Source organism: Colletotrichum truncatum (genome assembly GCF_014235925.2).
Source record: "Colletotrichum truncatum strain CMES1059 chromosome Unknown Contig_0007, whole genome shotgun sequence".
Taxonomy (NCBI): domain Eukaryota; kingdom Fungi; phylum Ascomycota; class Sordariomycetes; order Glomerellales; family Glomerellaceae; genus Colletotrichum; species Colletotrichum truncatum.
In genome coordinates, this window is record NW_027222404.1 from 381,865 (window position 1) to 400,717 (window position 18,853).

At 51.3% G+C, this 18,853-nt stretch overlaps 5 protein-coding genes across 5 annotated transcripts; 4 read left to right on the forward strand and 1 right to left on the reverse strand.

The window, feature by feature from the left end:
* Positions 1-1,428: 1,428 nt before the first annotated feature.
* On the forward strand, positions 1,429-4,054 carry CTRU02_210485 (uncharacterized protein; the record flags this gene model as incomplete). The annotated part of the gene is made up of 3 exons (XM_036732147.1): positions 1,429-1,795; positions 1,868-2,092; positions 2,157-4,054. 3 exons carry the CDS (start codon positions 1,429-1,431, stop codon positions 4,052-4,054), a joined length of 2,490 nt encoding a protein of 829 aa, XP_036576073.1.
* Positions 4,055-6,072: 2,018 nt separating this feature from the next.
* Positions 6,073-7,956, forward strand: CTRU02_210486 (uncharacterized protein; the record flags this gene model as incomplete). Its single annotated transcript, XM_070205456.1, has 3 exons — positions 6,073-6,494; positions 6,573-7,178; positions 7,242-7,956. 3 exons carry the CDS (start codon positions 6,073-6,075, stop codon positions 7,954-7,956), a joined length of 1,743 nt encoding a protein of 580 aa, XP_070060699.1.
* A 1,721-nt stretch (positions 7,957-9,677) lies between these two features.
* On the forward strand, positions 9,678-10,050 carry CTRU02_210487 (uncharacterized protein; the record flags this gene model as incomplete). The annotated part of the gene is made up of 2 exons (XM_070205457.1): positions 9,678-9,735; positions 9,785-10,050. The coding sequence occupies 2 exons, from the start codon at positions 9,678-9,680 to the stop codon at positions 10,048-10,050; spliced, it is 324 nt and encodes a 107-aa protein (XP_070060700.1).
* A 270-nt stretch (positions 10,051-10,320) lies between these two features.
* Positions 10,321-12,612, reverse strand: CTRU02_210488 (DNA repair and recombination protein; the record flags this gene model as incomplete). Its single annotated transcript, XM_036732145.1, has 1 exon — positions 10,321-12,612. One exon carries the CDS (start codon positions 12,610-12,612, stop codon positions 10,321-10,323), a length of 2,292 nt encoding a protein of 763 aa, XP_036576071.1.
* A 4,899-nt stretch (positions 12,613-17,511) lies between these two features.
* CTRU02_210489 (uncharacterized protein) lies at positions 17,512-18,812 on the forward strand (the record flags this gene model as incomplete). The annotated part of the gene is made up of 3 exons (XM_036732144.1): positions 17,512-17,936; positions 17,990-18,585; positions 18,634-18,812. The coding sequence occupies 3 exons, from the start codon at positions 17,512-17,514 to the stop codon at positions 18,810-18,812; spliced, it is 1,200 nt and encodes a 399-aa protein (XP_036576070.1).
* Between the last annotated feature and the right edge of the window lie 41 nt (positions 18,813-18,853).

The following is an 18,853-nucleotide window of genomic DNA, read 5'->3' on the forward strand; positions in this document are numbered from 1 at the left end:
ATGATAAGTGAATGCGCGAGATCCAGCTGTGATTGCCTGTTGACACGCAGATTATCAGGTGACGACAAGAAAAGCAGAACGAACGGGGCCGACATCTGGGCTGGTCCCTCCCTGTCCTGCCTGCGTTCCTGCCCACCAGCCTGGGAGCTCCCACCAAAAAGAGGTGGGAGACGCAGGTACGTACCGAGGAATCGGGCATGAGCTACCCAGTCAATGTCCAAGATTGGACCAATGAAAATTTGGAGATTCAACAAGCTTGGACCGATACGTACCGCCGAAGGCACTGACGCACCGTCCATCGTCCTTTCTTTGCTTTCTTTCCCTTTTTGCGGGGGTAAAATTTGTGACGCAGCCCCAATTTTTTGTCATCATCGGATTTTCCTCGCGGAAGGAGCCCCAACTTTTCTTTTTCTTTTTTTCTTTGCCCTTCAGGTCTTGCTGAAATAGCAGCAGCGGCAGCAGTGGCAGCAGTGTGAAAAGGAGGAACAAAGAAGGTGCAACTGCCATGTGTTGAGTGTCATATCTCTAAGGGGATAAAAAGTACCAGGCAGCAGGAACTATCGCAGCAGCAGCAATAACAACAACTAAAACAGAAGAAAGAGCAAACAGCAGCAACCAACTGCCTCTGACATAATTAATAATTACTGTACCTGCCCAACTTTCCTACCTACCTTCTACCTTCTACTACAACTTTTACTTCCCCCCCTCTGTCCCTTCCTTCCCGTCACATCCACGTCTCCATCTCCATCTCCAGCTCCAGCTCCATCTTTTTTTTTTTTTTTTTCTTTCCTTCACCGCGTTCGGGTCCCTCTCCACCTCTCTCCCACCACCCCTGCGCTTCCCCCTCTCTCCTCTAAACCTGTTCTCGATTCTCTGTTACTCCTCCCTTTACGCCGTCCGCCCCCGGCTTCTTCTTTTTTCAATCCGTTCTTCTTCCTCAGCTGTCCATACTGCATCTTCTGGTGTCATCGTTGGCGCGCATTGGCATCCGCGGATCCTCTTCTATCATGCGCACCCCCTGCCCGCGAGAGGCTCTCATCCTGCACGAAAAGAGTCACTAGGCTGCTTAGGCTGGTTGCCCCGACTGAGGCCCGGACCTGCAACCTGCGCCCTGCGACTCACACACATACTAGTAGTAGCTCATCCAGAGCAGTCGACACCGTTCTTCTAGAAATATCCACTATTCATCCAAGTGTCCACCAGCAGGACTTGGAGGACGACTGCTACTATCGCCGATAGACCCTCGTGGACCGACCGCTGCGACCCCCCCCCCCCCCGGCTCCCACTCCTGGTCCAGTCCTAGTCGCCCAGCCCAAAAAATAAGGACCCAGTTTACGTCCTGCCTGTCCAGTTTCTCTGAGAGCGACGTGGGCTCAACGCCGCCTCAACACCACCACCTCACACCCACCCTCCGCCTTCTCGTCAACCATGGCTGCCAACGGCAATCCGAAGGCGAGGAACAGTGCCGGTGTCGCCAACGGAAGGCCCGCATCTGCTCGGCGTGTGGTCCCTGCTATTCCCTTGACTTACGAGCGTCGCCTAAAGGCCAATGCTGCCGCGAAGCACGCCGCAGCCCAAGCCCAATCCGTCCCTGTTGCGTCCCTTCCTCGGCCCGCCGCCACCACCAACGGCTCTTCCTTGAAAATTCAGAACGATGTCGACGCCGCGACCTTGACCCCAAAGTCCATCGAGCCCGAATCCATTGCCCGCGACGAGAAGCCCGCCGCCGTCGAAGAACCCGCCGTTGTTGCCCCTGCCGATGACTCCAACAACGATGATGTAAAGGATCGCGAGGGTACGTGCCAAACATCCCCCCAAGCCACACGTGCGCTGCAAAAGCCTTGGACGCCTGCTCACTATGGTCTAGATCTTCTTTCACAACAGTCCTCTACTACTATCCCTGCTTCTTCCGACGCCGAACTATCCAAGTCCACCGACAAGACCGAGCAAGACGCGCCCTCGTCTATCAAGGAATCCGCGCCAGGTAGGTTACCCGCTGGCCGCCACCATATATACCAGGAGTTGTCGTCCTCACACTTTGCAGAGAACCGTCGTGTAACTTCTCCGCCCTCTGCTCGAGCCGCTCAAATGGGTATGAAGTCCTTGACGTTGTAACATCACCCCGCTGCAAGAAGAGTTTGCTCACTATCTCGCAGAAAACTCCCAGCTGCCCCCGACTTTCCGACCCCCTCCCGTCATACCTCCCAGCCGATACAACATGCCTCCCGGCGCCCATAATGGCCCTCGCCCCTCGCCTGTCGTAATCAACGGCACATCTCACAGAGGTCCTCGATCAGTCCACAATGGCCCCCCTCATATGCATGGCCCGCGTCCAAGCAACGGCAGTCTCGTTCAGTTTGGTGGTTTCGGGTCCAACTCGTCGTCTCCCGCCCCTCCTCATTCTGGTGGCTTCATGCCTCCCAACGGTGCACCTATGCCTGACGGACGCCAAATCTATAACCATGCCGCCGCTGCTACGAACGGCTACCATCATCAGATGCCTTATGGAACCGAATTCGTTCCCGGAACTGGTGTAGATCAGTTTGGCAGACCTATCCCGGGCCCTGCTGGCATGGAGCAGTACCATCCTTATGTCAACGGCTATGGGCCTTCCACTCCTCACAGCTTCCAGGGATCACACTCTTCGGCACAGGCGGAGGATGCCGGTGCTTACAACCCATACCCCGCGCCTGGTATCCCTAACGGTGCGGCACATGTCGATGACGCCCGCTCCCACCCTCCCCCTGCTGGAGCTTTCGGTGTGCCTCCCCAGCGAATGATGCCTGGGCCTATTCCGCCCCCGCACATGATGCACCACGGCCATGAAGCCCAGGGATTGGACGGTCTTGCCGCCTACCTGCGGTCACAGTTCCGCGATACCGCGCTCGCCGACTGTACCCTCGAGCTCCGATACCTGGACGACCGAGCCCCTCCCGTCCGCATTCCTGGTCACCGTCTTGTGCTTGCGAGAAGCCAAGTTGTTAAGAACATTCTTGAAACCGAGAGCTTCGAGACAAGCCCGCCGGGGACGAACCGCACCATACTGCTCCAGTCGGAAGACAAGTACCTCCGGTCTGATGCATTTTGGATGGCTGTCCAGCATCTCTATGCCTTCCCGCTTTTGGAGCTACCAGAACCCAGTACCAATGGCGGCCTGACGTTGGCCGGCAGCGCTGATGACCGCTTCGACTTTGCGTTGGGATATGCTGCGGCTGGCCACGCTTTGGGATGGCACCCTATAGTAGTTCGCGGCTTGGAGATCGCTTCGCACTCTCTCAGTTGGGCGACCATTGAGCGAGCCATTGAATTTGCCCTTGCCGACGTACCCGGCCGCGCATCTGCTGATCGACACACCCAGTTCGCATACGGCGACCCTGTCCAGATCTTGATGAATGGAATTATCAACTTCCTCGTCAACAACTTCCCACCCGACTTCACCCTTGACACATCCGTTTCCGACCCCGAGCGCTTTGCCCGCATTCCGTTTGTCCCCGCGTCCCCGCCAGCTCGTGAGGGTACCCCAACTATTGCCCGTGGAACTTCTGCCAAGGACCGTCGATCGCGCCCTATGCACATTCAATTCGGTGACCTGGCTGTGAACCAAGACGCTGGATCCAAGGGCTCTGAGCCCGCGCCTCCCTCACCGCAGCAGCGAAACATTCAGTCTGTTCTGTCGACGATACTCATCAATCTTCCATTCGCTTTCCTCAAGCCCACACTTGAGTCGAGCGGCTACGGCAACGTCAACGGCTGGGCAAACGTCGAGGCGCGCCATCACATCATGAGGGCTGTGGTGAATGAGCGCGAGACACGAAGGGGCAGAGCTCTTGAAGCTGTCAAGGCTGGCGCTGTGCCGCATGCCGAGTCGATTCTTTACGGACTCCAGAGTGTAGAGCCCCGTCAGGGCGAGGAGTGGAACGGTCTCGGCTGGCGTGAGGAGGTGGTGTCGTACGTCAATGGCGACGCGCCGTCACTCGGCCGGCAGTGGGTCCCGCTCATGGTCCAGAACGGCTCCGGCCATATGGAGCAATTGAGCCGCCCGGCGTATCCTTGAAGTGGCTAGCCGGGATAACGATGTTACGACACGGGAACTAAAAAGAATCAACGACTTAGGTCGGTCTGCATTCGGCTTACGCATCATGACCAAAAAAGGGCAGCAATTCCTTTTCACAAAGGTTGGGGCGATGGTTTGGGCATTGCATACGGTGTTTGCAGTTTGGCAGATGGATGGGCCAAACGCACAAAAGCTTGGGAGTGAGTGGGCATTCCGCTCTACGATTTTGGGCTGGCATGGGCATTTGCCCTGGTCTTCTTTGTTTGTGCGCGCGCGTGTGTGCTTTTTGACAGTTATGTCAGTACTTCACTTGACGCCGGTCGATATCTGCGGGAAGACAGGCAGCATGGAAAAGATCTTCTACGAACAGACATGTCGACGCGAGGCCTGGGACAGAAACTCCTGGATCGAGGTGAAGACCTAAAAAATTGGTGGGGCGGTCGTAGATTTAGGATGACGGGGGGAAGACATGACTGCATAAGCGGACTTGAAAAAAAGGTGCAGAAACGGTCAGGCGGCAGGTTGTGGGGACGAGGAACGACGTATACCCGGTGTCGTGAGGATTGAGAAGACAGAATATGGCCCAGAGCTGTGAGCAAGGGATGGTATGACGTTGTCACGGACAGAGACCGTCTAGGAGGACAGCTCAGGCTCTCATGAGAAGCCGATGAGCTATTGGGGAGTAGCACCAGATGATTGTGAGAATCAAAAGCCTGAGTGGATTGTGATTACGGCCGAGGCTCGCTTACTAGTTAGTAATAGTACGTACTGAGCGCAATCACGGAATGATGACCTGCATTATGATATAGGCCGGATGACAATTGCGAAGAGTTGTGATTTGTGTCTGATGGTGATGGAGCGGGAGACGCGTTCCAAAGAGGTAACAATATCCGACTGACGAGAGAACAGTAGAGACGACGCGCGCGGGTCAAATCAACAACAATAACAATGAAAATCAGAGGGAGAGCGGAGGACACGAGGTTTTGAATGATTGTATTTTTTTTTTCTTCTTCTTCTTGGCAGGTTGTGACCTAGTACTACGGTATAATGATAATGGACGCGCGACGCATGAAAAACTCATTAAACCTACCATGTAGTAGTAGGCTTCTCTTGGTGCAAATCCGCATCTGCGAGTGATGAGTGTGGGGAAGTCCCCTGTTGCGGGGGACCCGATTGAGGTTGCAGAGGCAATAGTGCCACTACGTGGTTGTGCAGTAGGGGGACCTATCAGCAGCTACCGTCTCCTTTGGTGGTTGAAATTGGGAGGGTTTCCCCCCCTTTTAAAGACAGGGATGAGGCTTACCATAGTACCTTGGAAGCCGAGGCATATGCTTTTTGTGCTTCCCACCTGTTCTTGGTGTTATTCTTCCCGCGCCATTATGGATGTTGGCATATGCTAGCAAATGTTTCTTTACCCCGGTGAACTGGGTTGATTTGACCTAATTAACGACCGGCCCCAGTGGCTAACTGTGACATCCCCCCAAAGACAGTGGTTGGAACGTTTCCAGCTTCTGGTTCGTTCATCCACCCACGCGACTGTCATCCTTTTTGGGCGGGTTTATCCTTTTTTGTTACTTACTTTTGGTTTCTTTTTTGCTTTACCTAGTCAATTTTTTTTTTCAACAGTCAGAAGAAAAAGAACAAAACCTTTTACTTTCTTCGGTCGATTCTCGTCAGCAACACCAACCCATCTTGTTAACCTGTCGACTACCAACGCGTCAAACGCATCAAAACGCATCAGAGACGTGGTATGTTTAGTTTGTCCCTTAGCTCAGTTGTTGAGGTCATCACGCACCCCCCTTCTGGAACCCCGGCTTAGGTCCGGATTTAGCACGTGCTAACGGAGCTCCCTCACTTCGGTCCAGAATACCCTACTTCTCCAACCTCCACCTCCTCCAACCAACCCGATCCGACCGAGGCAAACGACGACAGAGGCGACGGACGACATCATCGAACTCTAGTCTTTTTTCGATAACCTTTATTCAAGCCTACCTCTTTCGTAATCGTCACCTGATCCAATGGCCTCCGCCGCGACCTCGTCGTCGCGGCCAGGCCCAGGCGGAGCCTCGGTTCCATCCTCGAGCCCTCGTCCGGCCGGTACTGGCCCTTCACGACCGCCGCCTTCGTCGCGCAACAGCGTCACCGATCCCGTCCTGCGAAATACCCTCCGATATACAATCTCCGCAAAGGAGTATGCCACCCTCCACAAGTACGTGCTGTCGCGTTCGCGCCTCCTCAAGAGGGCTGCGCCAAGCGTCAGCGCCGTCGAGCGCATTGTCGAGGGCGATAAGGCGAAGCAGAATGCCGGACCTGGCGCCGGAGGACGGGCAGTGGATGATTATAATGCGCGCGCCGTCCGGCACTCGTTGCGCGTGTTTATCGGAACGGCCATGACAATGAAGGGATGGGCTTTGATCTCCACCAAGCTGCTGGGTGGAAAGCAAGAGTAGGCGTCTTCTCCCTCCATCTTTTTGGGTCGTTAACCCCCCTTGGTAGACGGATGCTGACTGAATAATAGCCCGAACGTGGCCGGCCAGAAGCAGCCCCTTCACAAGTCGCCGACACTCCGTCTCTCCCTCTCCCTGTCGACCATCCTCCTCCTCTACCGTATCCTCTTCCGCTTCCTAGCCCGCCTCCGCGCGCACCTCCTCGACCCCTCGGCCGCGCCCTTCCGCCAACGAAACCCGCGTACGACGGCAACCTTGACGTCTCCCTACGCCCCGGCCATCGGCGCCTCGCTGGCCGGTATGTTCCTCGGCGTCTACCCGTCCCAGCAGCTGCGCGTCACCATCGCCGTCTACACCCTCTTCAGGGCGCTCGAGTTCGGCTGGAACCTATGCGAGGAGGAGGGCATGATCTGGGGCTTCAAGAGCGGTGGCAAGGTTAAGCGGGAGCGGCCGTGGTGGTGGGGTAGCTGGCTCATTCAGCCGTTCGCCTTCGGACAGCTGCTGCACGCCGTCGTGTTCGACCGCGACTGCTTCCCCGAGGCCTACGGCAACTTCATCTTCAAAAACTCGTCCGCCTACATCCACCCCCGGCCAAAGGACTACCCTGCTCATCTCAAGTGGCCCAAGACCTTTGAGATCGTGGACAACCTGGCTGAGATGGCCAAGCTCAACTGGCCGTAAGCATATCCCTTTTTTTTTGCTTTACATTATTACAGATGTGTCCTAACAAACACCCGCAGACCCTACATTTCGCCAACACTCTTCCCCAACAAGGAGACGCTCCCAGCGTCCCTCTCCGGAGTCGCTCCGCTCACCTCGACGGCTCACCCCATCATCAGTTCCCTCTCCTGCGCAACCCTCCACCCGTCCGACCCGTCATGCCTGCGCACCTACCTCAACTTCTGGCTCGGCTCGTTCCCCGGCCTAACGCGATTCTTTCTCGTCATCTACTCGGCCCTGACTTTCCTCCCACGCTTCCGCTCGTTCTACAACTCTCCCGTCACCACCCTCCAGCGGGTCCTCGCCAAGTCGCTGCGCATGAGCACCTTCATCACGGGCTCTATCTCCACCGCCTGGGCGAGCATCTGCTTCTTCCAGCAGTGGTTCCCGCGCACCTTCCTACCGACGCAGAGGTTCTTCTTTGGAGGGTTCCTCGCGGGTCTCTGGGCCTGGGTGGAGCGGAAACAGGGCCGCGGCGTGTTTTTGTACTCGGCGCGCGTGAGCGTCGATTCGCTGTGGAAGGTGGGCGTCAAGAGGCGCTGGTGGAGGGCGATGAAGGGCGGCGACGTGTGGGTTTTTGTCATGGCGCTGATGATTACGGGTGTCGTGTACGAGAGGGATGCGAGGGCTGTGAAGGAGGGTGGTTGGAGGAAGGGCATCAGTTGGGTTCGGGGAGAGGGGTGGAAGGATTGGAGTATCGAGGAGGAGGCGGAGGAGAATGAAAAGATGGAGTAGATTTGTGTTCTTGGTCTACTTTGGCGATGATGGTGGTGATGGTGGTGGTGTAAGATTCTTATTGTTTTTTTTTTTCTCTTTTCTCTTCATGGCGGGTGTTGTGGGTTTTCGTACCTGTTGTAAGAGGCTTGATGATGAATTATGCTTGATAGATGTTTAATGTTCATAATTAGTGCTATTCTACCTTTTTTTCACCTACGAGTTCTTTTGACAACTTGAGTGTTCTGTCTGAGGCTAAGGTATATTATCGAGGACCAGTTGGCTGCAGATATATCCTCGTGAGGAGCACTAGCTACTCAGAGGCTAGACAAGAGTTTTGTAGCCAACTAAATAATCTGATTTGAAAGGTATGTATTGTTTTTTTGAAACAGGTATTTGCATTTTTAGAGTAATAGAAGTATAGCCTGGGAAATCTAGGTGACGAGATGTGGTTATATATCCCTGATATGAGGGGCAAAGACTGAGTGTGAATTGGGGACTAGACCCCTAGTAGAAATGCCTTCCGTTAGGAAGGTTAACTTCTCCATCCGCGAAGGCGTAAAAAACTATCCTGTGCCTTCCGTTAGGAAGGTTAACTTCTCCATCCGCGAAGGCGTAAAAAACTATCCTGTGCCTTGATCCCCCCTGGTCTCCTGTTCTGTGCCTTCCGTTAGGAAGGTTAACTTCTCCATCCGCGAAGGCGTAAAAAACTATCCTGTGCCTTGATCCCCCCTGGTCTCCTGTTCTGTGCCTTCCGTTAGGAAGGTTAACTTCTCCATCCGCGAAGGCGTAAAAAACTATCCTGTGCCTTCCGTTAGGAAGGTTAACTTCTCCATCCGCGAAGGCGTAAAAAACTATCTTGTGCCTTCCGTTAGGAAGGTTAACTTCTCCATCCGCGAAGGCGTAAAAAACTATCCTGTGCCTTCCGTTAGGAAGGTTAACTTCTCCATCCGCGAAGGCGTAAAAAACTATCCTGTGCCTTGATCCCCCCTGGTCTCCTGTTCTGTGATTGGCTAGAGCAAAAATCGATGCTGATTGGTCGTAGCGACCCTGCCACCAATCAGCGCTCGTTATTCTTCGTTCGACCAATCAGCTTCGTTTAACCCCTGTTCCGGCCAATCACCTCTCATGTTCGCCGTCCTCGGGTCTTCCCGTCGTTTACCCAATGTCTTGCCGGTCTTCTTCCATTTATTTCCCGCCAACCACTCTCATTTTCCCGTCTTTTCAACCCCTGGCCTAGCCCGGCCCAACCTCGCCCATCGAACTTTCCATCCTAATACCACCCTATCGTTACCTTCCGTGATTTCCTATCTATCTGATTAATATCTATTGCTTGTCCTTCCTATTGCTGGTTTCATAATATCGTATTTCTCCTCTATGTCTATGCCCCATAACCCCCCTGTGCTTTGTGATAGCAAGTCCCCTCTGGTTGTTCATCTTCATATCTACGTCACTAATGCTTTCTCTAGCTGGCGGTGACCTGCTGGATCGACTTGGTGTGAGCACCTCTATGCGCACCAGCCGAACAATAGAAGTTTTATCTTGCTCTCCAATAGCCCGGGAGCTTGCTCCCCGGAAACAGGGCAAGACGCTGTCGTTCGATCATGGTTATCGCATCATTACTGCCCTGGTTCAGGCTACCGGCGTTGAGCGCCGACCTCCATGCGACCGATGTGCCTGTTCAAATGGTCCGTGGAAGCAATGTATTGTAATGCAGTCCGCTGAGGGTTTACGGGCTACGAATGGTGGGTGTGCTAACTGTTAGTGGAATAATACTGGTTCCCGTTGTAGTCACCGTATGTAAGGTTTTTTGTCCTCTTTCGTCCTGCTCTTTTATTAACTATTTTAGATGCTTCTTTCGCTAGACGTTCGGGTGTATCCTTGGGCTTGATCGGACAGCCACCAGGTACTCTCTCTGACTCTTTCTCTGCCTTGGATCGATGGGAGATAGAACTGGAGACTCTCGGTAACCCTGGTATTACCTCGCGTGCATCCACACTGGCCAGAATGGATGCTTCTGAGCTGGTTACTCATTACAAAGACCTTACATCCCGGTTAGAAGCAATCCACGCCTCGATAGCTCACTTGACGAACGAGTGCCAGCTATTAGGCTAGCAGGTTTCGGAGGTTTCCTTAGTCTTGTCTTTCCAGCGGACATTCGAGGTACGGAGGATTCCTCCGGGTCTAGCACATATTAACTTTACGCCTATTGTATGCCCTCCTTCTGGTCATAGCAATGAGTCCAACAGCACTACACAAGACAGCAATACGCGATAATAACCCAGTGTTAACCCGATTCATGACATGCCTGAACCGCCAAGGCAAGACCACTAATCTGTCCTTTCATCTTAATGGTTTTACCTCCCTATTTACTATTCCGCCCTCCTATGCTTCATCTCTCTCCCTAGCCTCGAACGCCCGGACTGTTGCTTCCGCGAGGATCCTTAGTCTTTTGGTTCCTTCGACTAGCTCCTCCGGCATGCGCGCCTCTAGGAACTGCTTTACGTTTAACGGCTGTATGAGAGCGATATCTTCAAAGCGCCGCACGCGGGATAGCTGAACATACATGCTTACTGCATCGCATCTTTCAAGCTCCCCCGTATTCTTACCCACTGTTCTCCCATAAAGCCCTAACAGTGTCTTTTCGAGTGTCCGCCCCTGTGCCTTAAAGTCGGTTAATGCGAAGCCTGGTGTGCATGGGAGCCCTGTCCGGACTAGCGCTAGTTTTACATTGGCTTTCTGCAGATCTGGCCGGAGTATTTTGATGTGCTTTTCTGGTACTCGAATATTGGCTGCTGGCAACATTACAGTATTAGGTGGCAGATGGGGGAAAGCTAACCCGTTCGTTTCTTCGGACTGGAGAATAATACCACTAGGCGGTCCGAGAAATATGGACAGCCTGTCGTTTATGATGATCTCTTCTACTCCGGGCGGATGAAGAATTCCTACGGCTGTAAACTCTGCGCCGTTGACAACCTTGAGACCCATATACTTGTTCTCGTTGATTACCACCGGCATACCCTCGACATAAGGGAACATACCAGCTGCGCTCAGCTTGCCCTCGTCGCCTAATAGCATGGCTGCTTTTCTCTCCTCTGCTGTAGGTATCCGCGATTCCCACTTGTGCTTCGAAAGATATATCGATATCTTACGACCAGTATCGACGCTATATGCTAGGGCTGCATGCAACGTCAGATCCCACCGGTGTCGGTTTAGAGGTATAACAGCTCGCCTGCCGCTGGTGAAATCGAATTTCGATTCGCTATTATATTGCGCTTCGAGCTTCGCGGCGTCCTCTCTTGTCTGCTTGCCCTCTCGCAGGCGTTCAAGAAAACCAAGCAGGTAGGCGTCCGCTTCAGCCCGTTTTTGCTCGTCGAGTACTACAACATTAGTAAACCCCTGCCAGAGTTCTTTAGCTTTAGCCTCTTTCCAGCGTCTCTCTATAGCTTTGCTTCCCGGTCCTATATTTCCTAGCACTATACCAATTCGTTCGGTAGTACTAAGGAGGCTCTTCTGCAAAACTGGCGGGAACTGTAAGAAGTCTCCAGTGAACACGACGACAGAAATGCCACCAAAAGGCTTCTCTGGGAAGCCCCTTAACATTCTGAGCTTTTGATCGATATCATATAATGTTTGGAGTCCGAGCATGCTGGCCTCGTCGATTATCAGAGCATCCCGCCTGCGCCATCGTTCTTTGGCTTTCTCTAGATTGTTCGATAACATTGGTTCTACGGTAGCGCCATCGGCGTCCCGAAATGCCAGCCCTACAGCAGAATGAATTGTATTACCGCCGATACCTGCTGCGGCCGTTCCCGACGTTGCCGTAATAACAAGCCGGCTGGACGCCCCTTTGGCTGCGAAAACCTCTTTTACGGTATCGATAAGCCACGACTTTCCAGTGCCGCCTCCCCCGCCAACGTATTGCAGGTGTTGCCGATCAGCGCCGTTTGTTCGTTCGTCGAGCGCCTCGCAGATGAGACTAAGCGCTATTCCCTGCATGCGATTTAATGTTCTCTCCGCACCGATAATCTTCCCTGCCTGGGTGAACGTATTAGCGGCCGTAATTGCGATCCAGTTTGAAGCAGGTTTCAGTCCAACTATCGCTGGCTGGGCTGGGAAATCTATATTAGCATCGTTGTCGCCAAAGCCTGTTTCGGCACCGGTATGTAGGGGTCTTTCGGCGGATTCATCCCCTTCGATGGCTAGCATTCGCTCTTTATGGAGTCTTTCCTGCGCCGCTTTGGTGATTTTTAAATGTTGCTTTGGTAGTGTTGTTTGCATATGTGGTTGACTGTTGGTGCTTTGTATTCTGGAGTCGTCATCTATGCTAGAAAACCCGGCGTTATCCAGCGTTTGTAGCAACTCTTTTATGCCTGGAGAACCATTCGTAACTCCTGGTCCGTCCTGTAGGCTGAAGACTACATCGTGAAAGGTGTGCCGCAGGTCTATCCTATCTGGGTGCCATTCTTCTGAAAGGTCTAAGCCCTCCTCAGGCACATCAAATTCGTATCCTTCATCGCCCTCGCTCCGGCTAGCCCAAAGCTTAGCGTCTTTCTTTGCGTCTTCTGCGCTCTTGTGAAGAAGTTGGATGTTATTTACCACAGCCTTAACCCGACCTGGCATGTCGGTGTATAATCTCTCCCAGATGTCACCTGGATCGGGACTAGTGGATTGCATAAAGGTTTCCCACGGCACAAATAAGCCGAGTAACAGGACTGCTGACCTATTGTCTGTTAGCGACTGTATAGCCTGAGGTATATATATATATATACCTACCTCTTGTAATACCCTTCTTCTGTGCCTTGTACGTCATGATTTAGATGTCCGGTAACAACTGGAATTGCTTGATGTGTCCTTGGGAGCAATTCTTGTATCCACGATTCCCGGTCTGTCATTAAAGAATCGAACGGTATAAACCGTGACTGGTTTATCCTGGTCCTTCGTCCGACCCTCCGTACGCGAACCATACATAGGTATTCGTAAAAGCAAAGCTGTTCTAACAGGCGACCGCGATGCGCATATGCCTCAAGGTATGGCAAAGTCATGCCACCGGCGCCGAATCCAATCGTTTCAGGGGTTACCCGCTGCTGCACTTCCGGCCCTGCTGCTCTGCGTAGGGCCTCCCAGCGCCGGAAAATAGCCCAGTAAAGCGAACTGAGATAGACGTTAATCCAACTCGCTTCGCTGCAATAGCTATTCTTGTACCCGAGGAGATTACTACAAACCTCTACAGCCGAAAGTTCTCGACTTGTAAAGATCTGATTTGCTGTACGAGCAAGAAACTGCCGTGTCTTATTATTCCGTTGTGCTGTCTTTGCCGCGCTGTCTCCACAATTCGGTCCGTAGTCGTCTCCCTGATCAGCCATCCCATCAAATACAGCCTTGACTAGCGCTGCTCTCTTCCAAAGCGGCGTATCTAATTTTGTTGAGTAATTCGTAGCATAGTATACCATGGAGAGTCCAGCCGAGTTAGTCGGGAGGAATGTAGTATCCGTATTATGACGCATAGCTACTGCTAAACCTGGGCTGTATCTGTTGATTCTTTCGTGATCTCTTCGGATATGCAGAAGGCCATCGGTAGTAAACTCGGTTCGCTGGCGCAGTGTCCATGGTGCTTTAAACCGACAGGGATGCCGAGACCCAGCCTTCCCTTTGTCTTTGAAACTATACTTTGTACATGTCGCACCGCAGCTATGCATTTGGCACCTGTAGGCGACCCAATTCGCTTCGGCATCAAGGGCTTCATCGAGTCTGCTGATATCCTCCGTAAGATGTTTGATATTGGTAAAGACGCTTTCCCACCGGCGGTATCGTCGTGCCTTGCCTTCGTCGCAGCACTATATCATTTACTTAGCACGATAAACTTAGAAAATAGAGAAACATGCTTACCTCACTAAATACTGAATCAATATATTGGCACACTTGTACTGCGTAGTCCGCGTTATCCGGCTTGGCAAGATCATGAAAAAGATCAGGTAGCCCGAGATTGGCGTCTAACCATAAGAGCCCGTGTAAGTGAAGAGCCCCACGCTCGTTTGTCTCGACGCAGCCGAAATAGCAAGAGACTTTGCCAAACATTGATTCCTCGCTAACAGAAACACAATGTTGAAAGAAAAGCTCCAACTCTCGATGAAAAAATTTTGCTGAACTAACTGCGTCTCGGATAACATGCTGTACGCGTCCAACCTGCTTCCGGAACTTTTCCATCAGCTCCTCTGCCGCCTTGCCATGTGCTACCCGAAAGGCGGCTAGTTTCATATTTATCTCGTTTGTTAGATCGTTTGGGTTGATTGTATACTATATACACGGCATTCCATACTTGAGGCATAGTGACTTTATCTTCCTTCGAGGATAGAGACGCTCCTCATTTGACATATGCTGCCTATGTCCAAACGCGCTTAACTCCCGGATTAAGTATGCTATATTGCTGTTAGTAGTCGTCCGGGTCTCGCGGTACTCTTCTTCTGCTCTTTCAATCTCCTCGGGAGTAAGTCTTGTAACGATTTGCTCGACTTTGGCAAATGAAGACCTCTTCATTCGCAAGTAACTAATCCGTCGGTTCTCTGATCGAAGAAGCATATTGAATACTAAAAAAGGGAAGCTTGGGTGTGTAGCAAAGTAAGCACCTATTATACTATTACTTTAGTTACTTATTTTTATTTATAAAGCAGAAGTTTTACTAACCATGCCTCTGTAAGCAGAATCGTGCCCAGGTTCGAAGGTAAAATCCGTTCGGCTTATGACTGCTTTGGATGTCTGGACCTTGCGGTTCATCCTGATCATCTTCGTTTTCTTCTTCACGTAATATCCTAGGGCCGCCTCGACCCCATGGAAATAAACAAGGGAAAGCCTTAGGGAAGAAATCGGGATCGTTCGAATCAGCAAATTCCTCTCCTCTGCGACTGACTAGATAGGGTTCTGTATTCTTATATCGGAGGGTGCTGTCTCCGTTTGCGTCCTTTGGCTTTCGGCCTCTCCCACGCTGGGGCCCTCTCACTGTTGCTTCTCGAAGAATCCTGAGTCGTTCTTGTGGGCTATGCTCTCCAGATACCTCAGTAGCCATTAGTCCAGTTGAGGTTAACTCGGACAGCTCTTCATCTATCCGACGAGGGTCCATATCAAATGGGTCGCAATCACCCGCATGGATTCCCCCTAGCCTAGCGTTGCTTTCAGCTTCGAGGTGCGCAGCATTGGTTTCCCTATCTTCTAGACTTGCAATAACATCGTGAGCATTACGCAAAGGTTATCAGGGCGACCTCGCTCGGCAGGAGGGACATAGTGTCCTGTACGGATTTCGTCTTCGGCACGCTTCTCATACGCCACCATTCTCTCCACAAGTCCCTGGGGTACCTCAGTTCCGGGAGACCATTCCCCCCAGGTCCTAAGATGATCCTCACTAATACTAATATCCCGGTATAGTGGGTTGTTCGCCCGAAGCCAAACGAGCGCACGCTTGAGCTTCTGGGGGTTCACTGATAACATAAAGCCAAGATCGGATGGTACTGGTGTCCGAGGACCTACAAAGCATACATGCAACCTGTCTCGCTCTTCCACGAGTGGATGAGGTAGAATGTTGGCTGCTACGCCTTGAACGTCGTTAGGGAACACAGTAATATGGCCTCTCTTGTGTTTTCGGTAGCGGCCACTTGTTGACTTCTCGACGTCGATAGTAAGCTTCGTAATCCAACCACAGGGGGTATAAATTCCAATAAGGCGCTCCTCAAGTGGTGAAAGATCTTTCAAAACATGAGGATACCGATGGATGCAGCCTAAAGACAGATTATTCACCTGGCAGGCGTATGGCAGTTTTTGATGCTGTAAGGAGGTCTTGCACTGGGTGCAAATAGCGAAGTTTGCCTCTGGCTCCTTAGGAAAGCATTCCATACAAAGGAAATGTTCTCTGTCTAACACAGGGATTTGGTCCTCCACCCTTAGGTATAATGGCTCAAGTTCGGCCCATGTATAATTGACTAGTGAGTTGGGAGGCTTTTGCTGGTAACATACTCTACAATATTCGATTTCGAGTGTAAAGTCATCATGCATGCTTTCGTGGAACGTCTTGGTCTTTTCCAGAATCGTTTTTCGGGAAACTGGTCGGCACCACGTGCGATCCATAGAGTCTAGCTTCTTCTGGATATAGCGGCGATCTGCTTCTTGTACTGTCTGTTCGATCTCCTTCTTCCTTGCTTGGTATGCTTCGGGTGTGTCTAGTAGCTCAATATAGCTAGCTTTTTGGCTTAGCTTGGGTAGTGATGGACGAATTGGTAAATGCCTTTGCTGGATAGGATTAGACTGGCGAATAGCAACTGACGGTATTTGAGTTCTTGGCGCTTCAGAAAGAATATGCTGGCTATCTTGAGCTCTCTTATGCTGTGATATGTCTAGGGTAGTGGGCGTGTTTAGACTTGATATAGGCTTAGGGTTCCACGGAAGTAGGGTTGGTCGATTACTTTGCTCCCAAAGGTTGCTACTAGCATGGGCTTGCCTATTTCCTCCACGGCTTTTCCTAGGCGTAAGGGAAATTTTACTAGGCGATGTATTTAACCCCTCGCTATAGGGTGTCTGTACTAACACTGATCTAGGTGATAATGGAGATTCGATTCTATTCGGGCTTCGGATATTGTCGAACGAGGATGGTGGTGTCGGCAGCAGATTTCGGTTCCGATTCGAAGGAACCTTTAATCCTTCGTCGAGGGATCTCTAGTAACTCTGTGTCAAAAGGGGCCCTGATAGTGATTTTATTGAGTTTGAAGGGACCTTACCATAATATTGACTGAAGGCGGTGGTCCCGGTGCTAGCATGCGACTGTGGTTTGAAGGAGAAGTCTGCTCTTCCCTGCCGGCTATTTGTCTCGGCCTCAATTCAGGCTGAATTGAAATAGGAGTGTCATTGAATGAGGAAACTGGTGTTGTAAGATGCGGCATGATAAAACTTAGAGTCGATTCAAGGATTTCTAAGGTCTTTGGAGATCAAAAAAGCTATTATATTCCTTTGACTATGGGAATATTAAAGCTTAGCAATAGTAATGCGTGTTCGCTCCATCCGCTGAAATCACCTTCTGCCCTAGCTGCAAATGTTATTACTGCCTCAATAAGAACATCTTTTCTCATATAGTATTAGCCCAAGGCGAGATGCAAGTAACTTCGTATTGCAAAGACGGATGTCTTGCTGCTGCATTACTATAATAAAGCTGGAATCATTCCTGTTCCATCCGAATAAGAAACAATACTTTGTGATCTACCAATAGAAGGGTAATAAGCCCCCTGTTGTTCCCACTTTGTAGAAAAAAGACGCAGTCTACGTCTTGCCAGCATAAACTAGACAACTTCAGGCGACCACGAGACCTGGTTCTCCTGTATTAATAACTTGATAAGGGAGCAAAGCTGAAAAATCTCCCTTCCGATGGATTCTTCCTCCGCCCCCTCATGTACAAGGTTTATTCCTTTATAAGAGTATAACCCGAATGTTTGGATTCGCCTTTCTCTTGCTCTTCCTTACGTCTCGAAAGCTCCTTCTACGTTTTATACTGGTTCCTTGCAGATTGTTTACCATTTCGCCTTGCCTCCTCCTGCCGCTATGGGTACTGGAAAGCCAGACTTGGCTGCCTATTGGCCGAAGCCCGAGCTGAACCTGCCTTCGCCATGGAGCCTCCCCCTCACGATGCTTGCTACAGGTAAAATGGTTGCCGTTGAATCTCTAAGCAGGGACTCCCAGATATTTCGGTACCAGAACTGGTCTGGTCAAATCCAGATACCGATTCATACGCCAGAGTGGTTGACTAATGTCTTCCCTAATATACTTGACAACTTACACGCCGGGGCCTTATCGCTAGATCTCTCTCGCTTCCACTTGGGAGGTTCGTTAACTACCGAGGATTGGGAAGACCAATGGTTTACTATTATCTGCGATCCCCACTTCAGTTACGTCCCCTGTGGTCTATCTGGCGAAGACGAGGTGGAATATAAACGTCTGGCATGGATCCAGGACGATGCCCTCACGCCGTAAGTTTCTTCATCCGTGGCATTAGAATACTTATCCTAAAGCTCCCTCTTAGTATTTCTGACCGTACCTGCGCCGACTTATCTCCTCGTTTCCCGATAACTCCTCCGTTCGTAACTTTCAACGGGTTTGTCGATACCCAAAAGTTCCCCCTTGCCGATGATCCCTCCGTTGGTCTCGATGAAATAACCAGGAACTCGTCAGCCGTCTTCAGGGTGTGGTCTAGATTTACTTCTACAGAGGCTGCTTATACCCCCAAAACTGGATGGTATGCTAACTACGTTTACGCGATGCTTCCCAAATGCAAAGCACATATGAAGAAGAAGTGCGAGGATTACCGCGTCGAGACAACACCATTTCGCAAGCATGGAAAAAAAGCCTATATTACTGGCTATTTCCATGGTTTCTGCAACAAGAATACCGTCTTTACCTCTGATTATCCTTATAACCCCCTTGAGTTTGTCCCACTCATCGAGATTATCAAAGTTGACTGGGCTGCTGGGGAGCCTAGGCAGACCGCAGCCTCGCGCGATCCGTTTTCTACGCCGTCAAAAGGAGATATGACTGAACGTACGAAGGGAAAATTCAAGTTCGATCCTCTCGCACAGATGTCTGCCGACGCGAAAGTGCCTGGGCCTCTGTTTAATAATGGTAAGCTTGACGATTCTACTTTATTATTCTGAAAGCTAATATGCTTAGGTTCACAAGCCTCGGACGCCATTGTCGATAATGATGATCCGTTTTCTGTTAACGGCCTCCGCGACGTCGCGCCTATTAATATAAAGCGATCCGGAGAGGTAGAGACTATTGAAGACAGCAGTGATGGGGCGAGTCCAACGAAGCGGCCTAAACGGGGCAGTTTGCGTGGGAGGAAATAGTCTGCGTTGGAAAACATGAGGCATATCAAAATTCAATACTA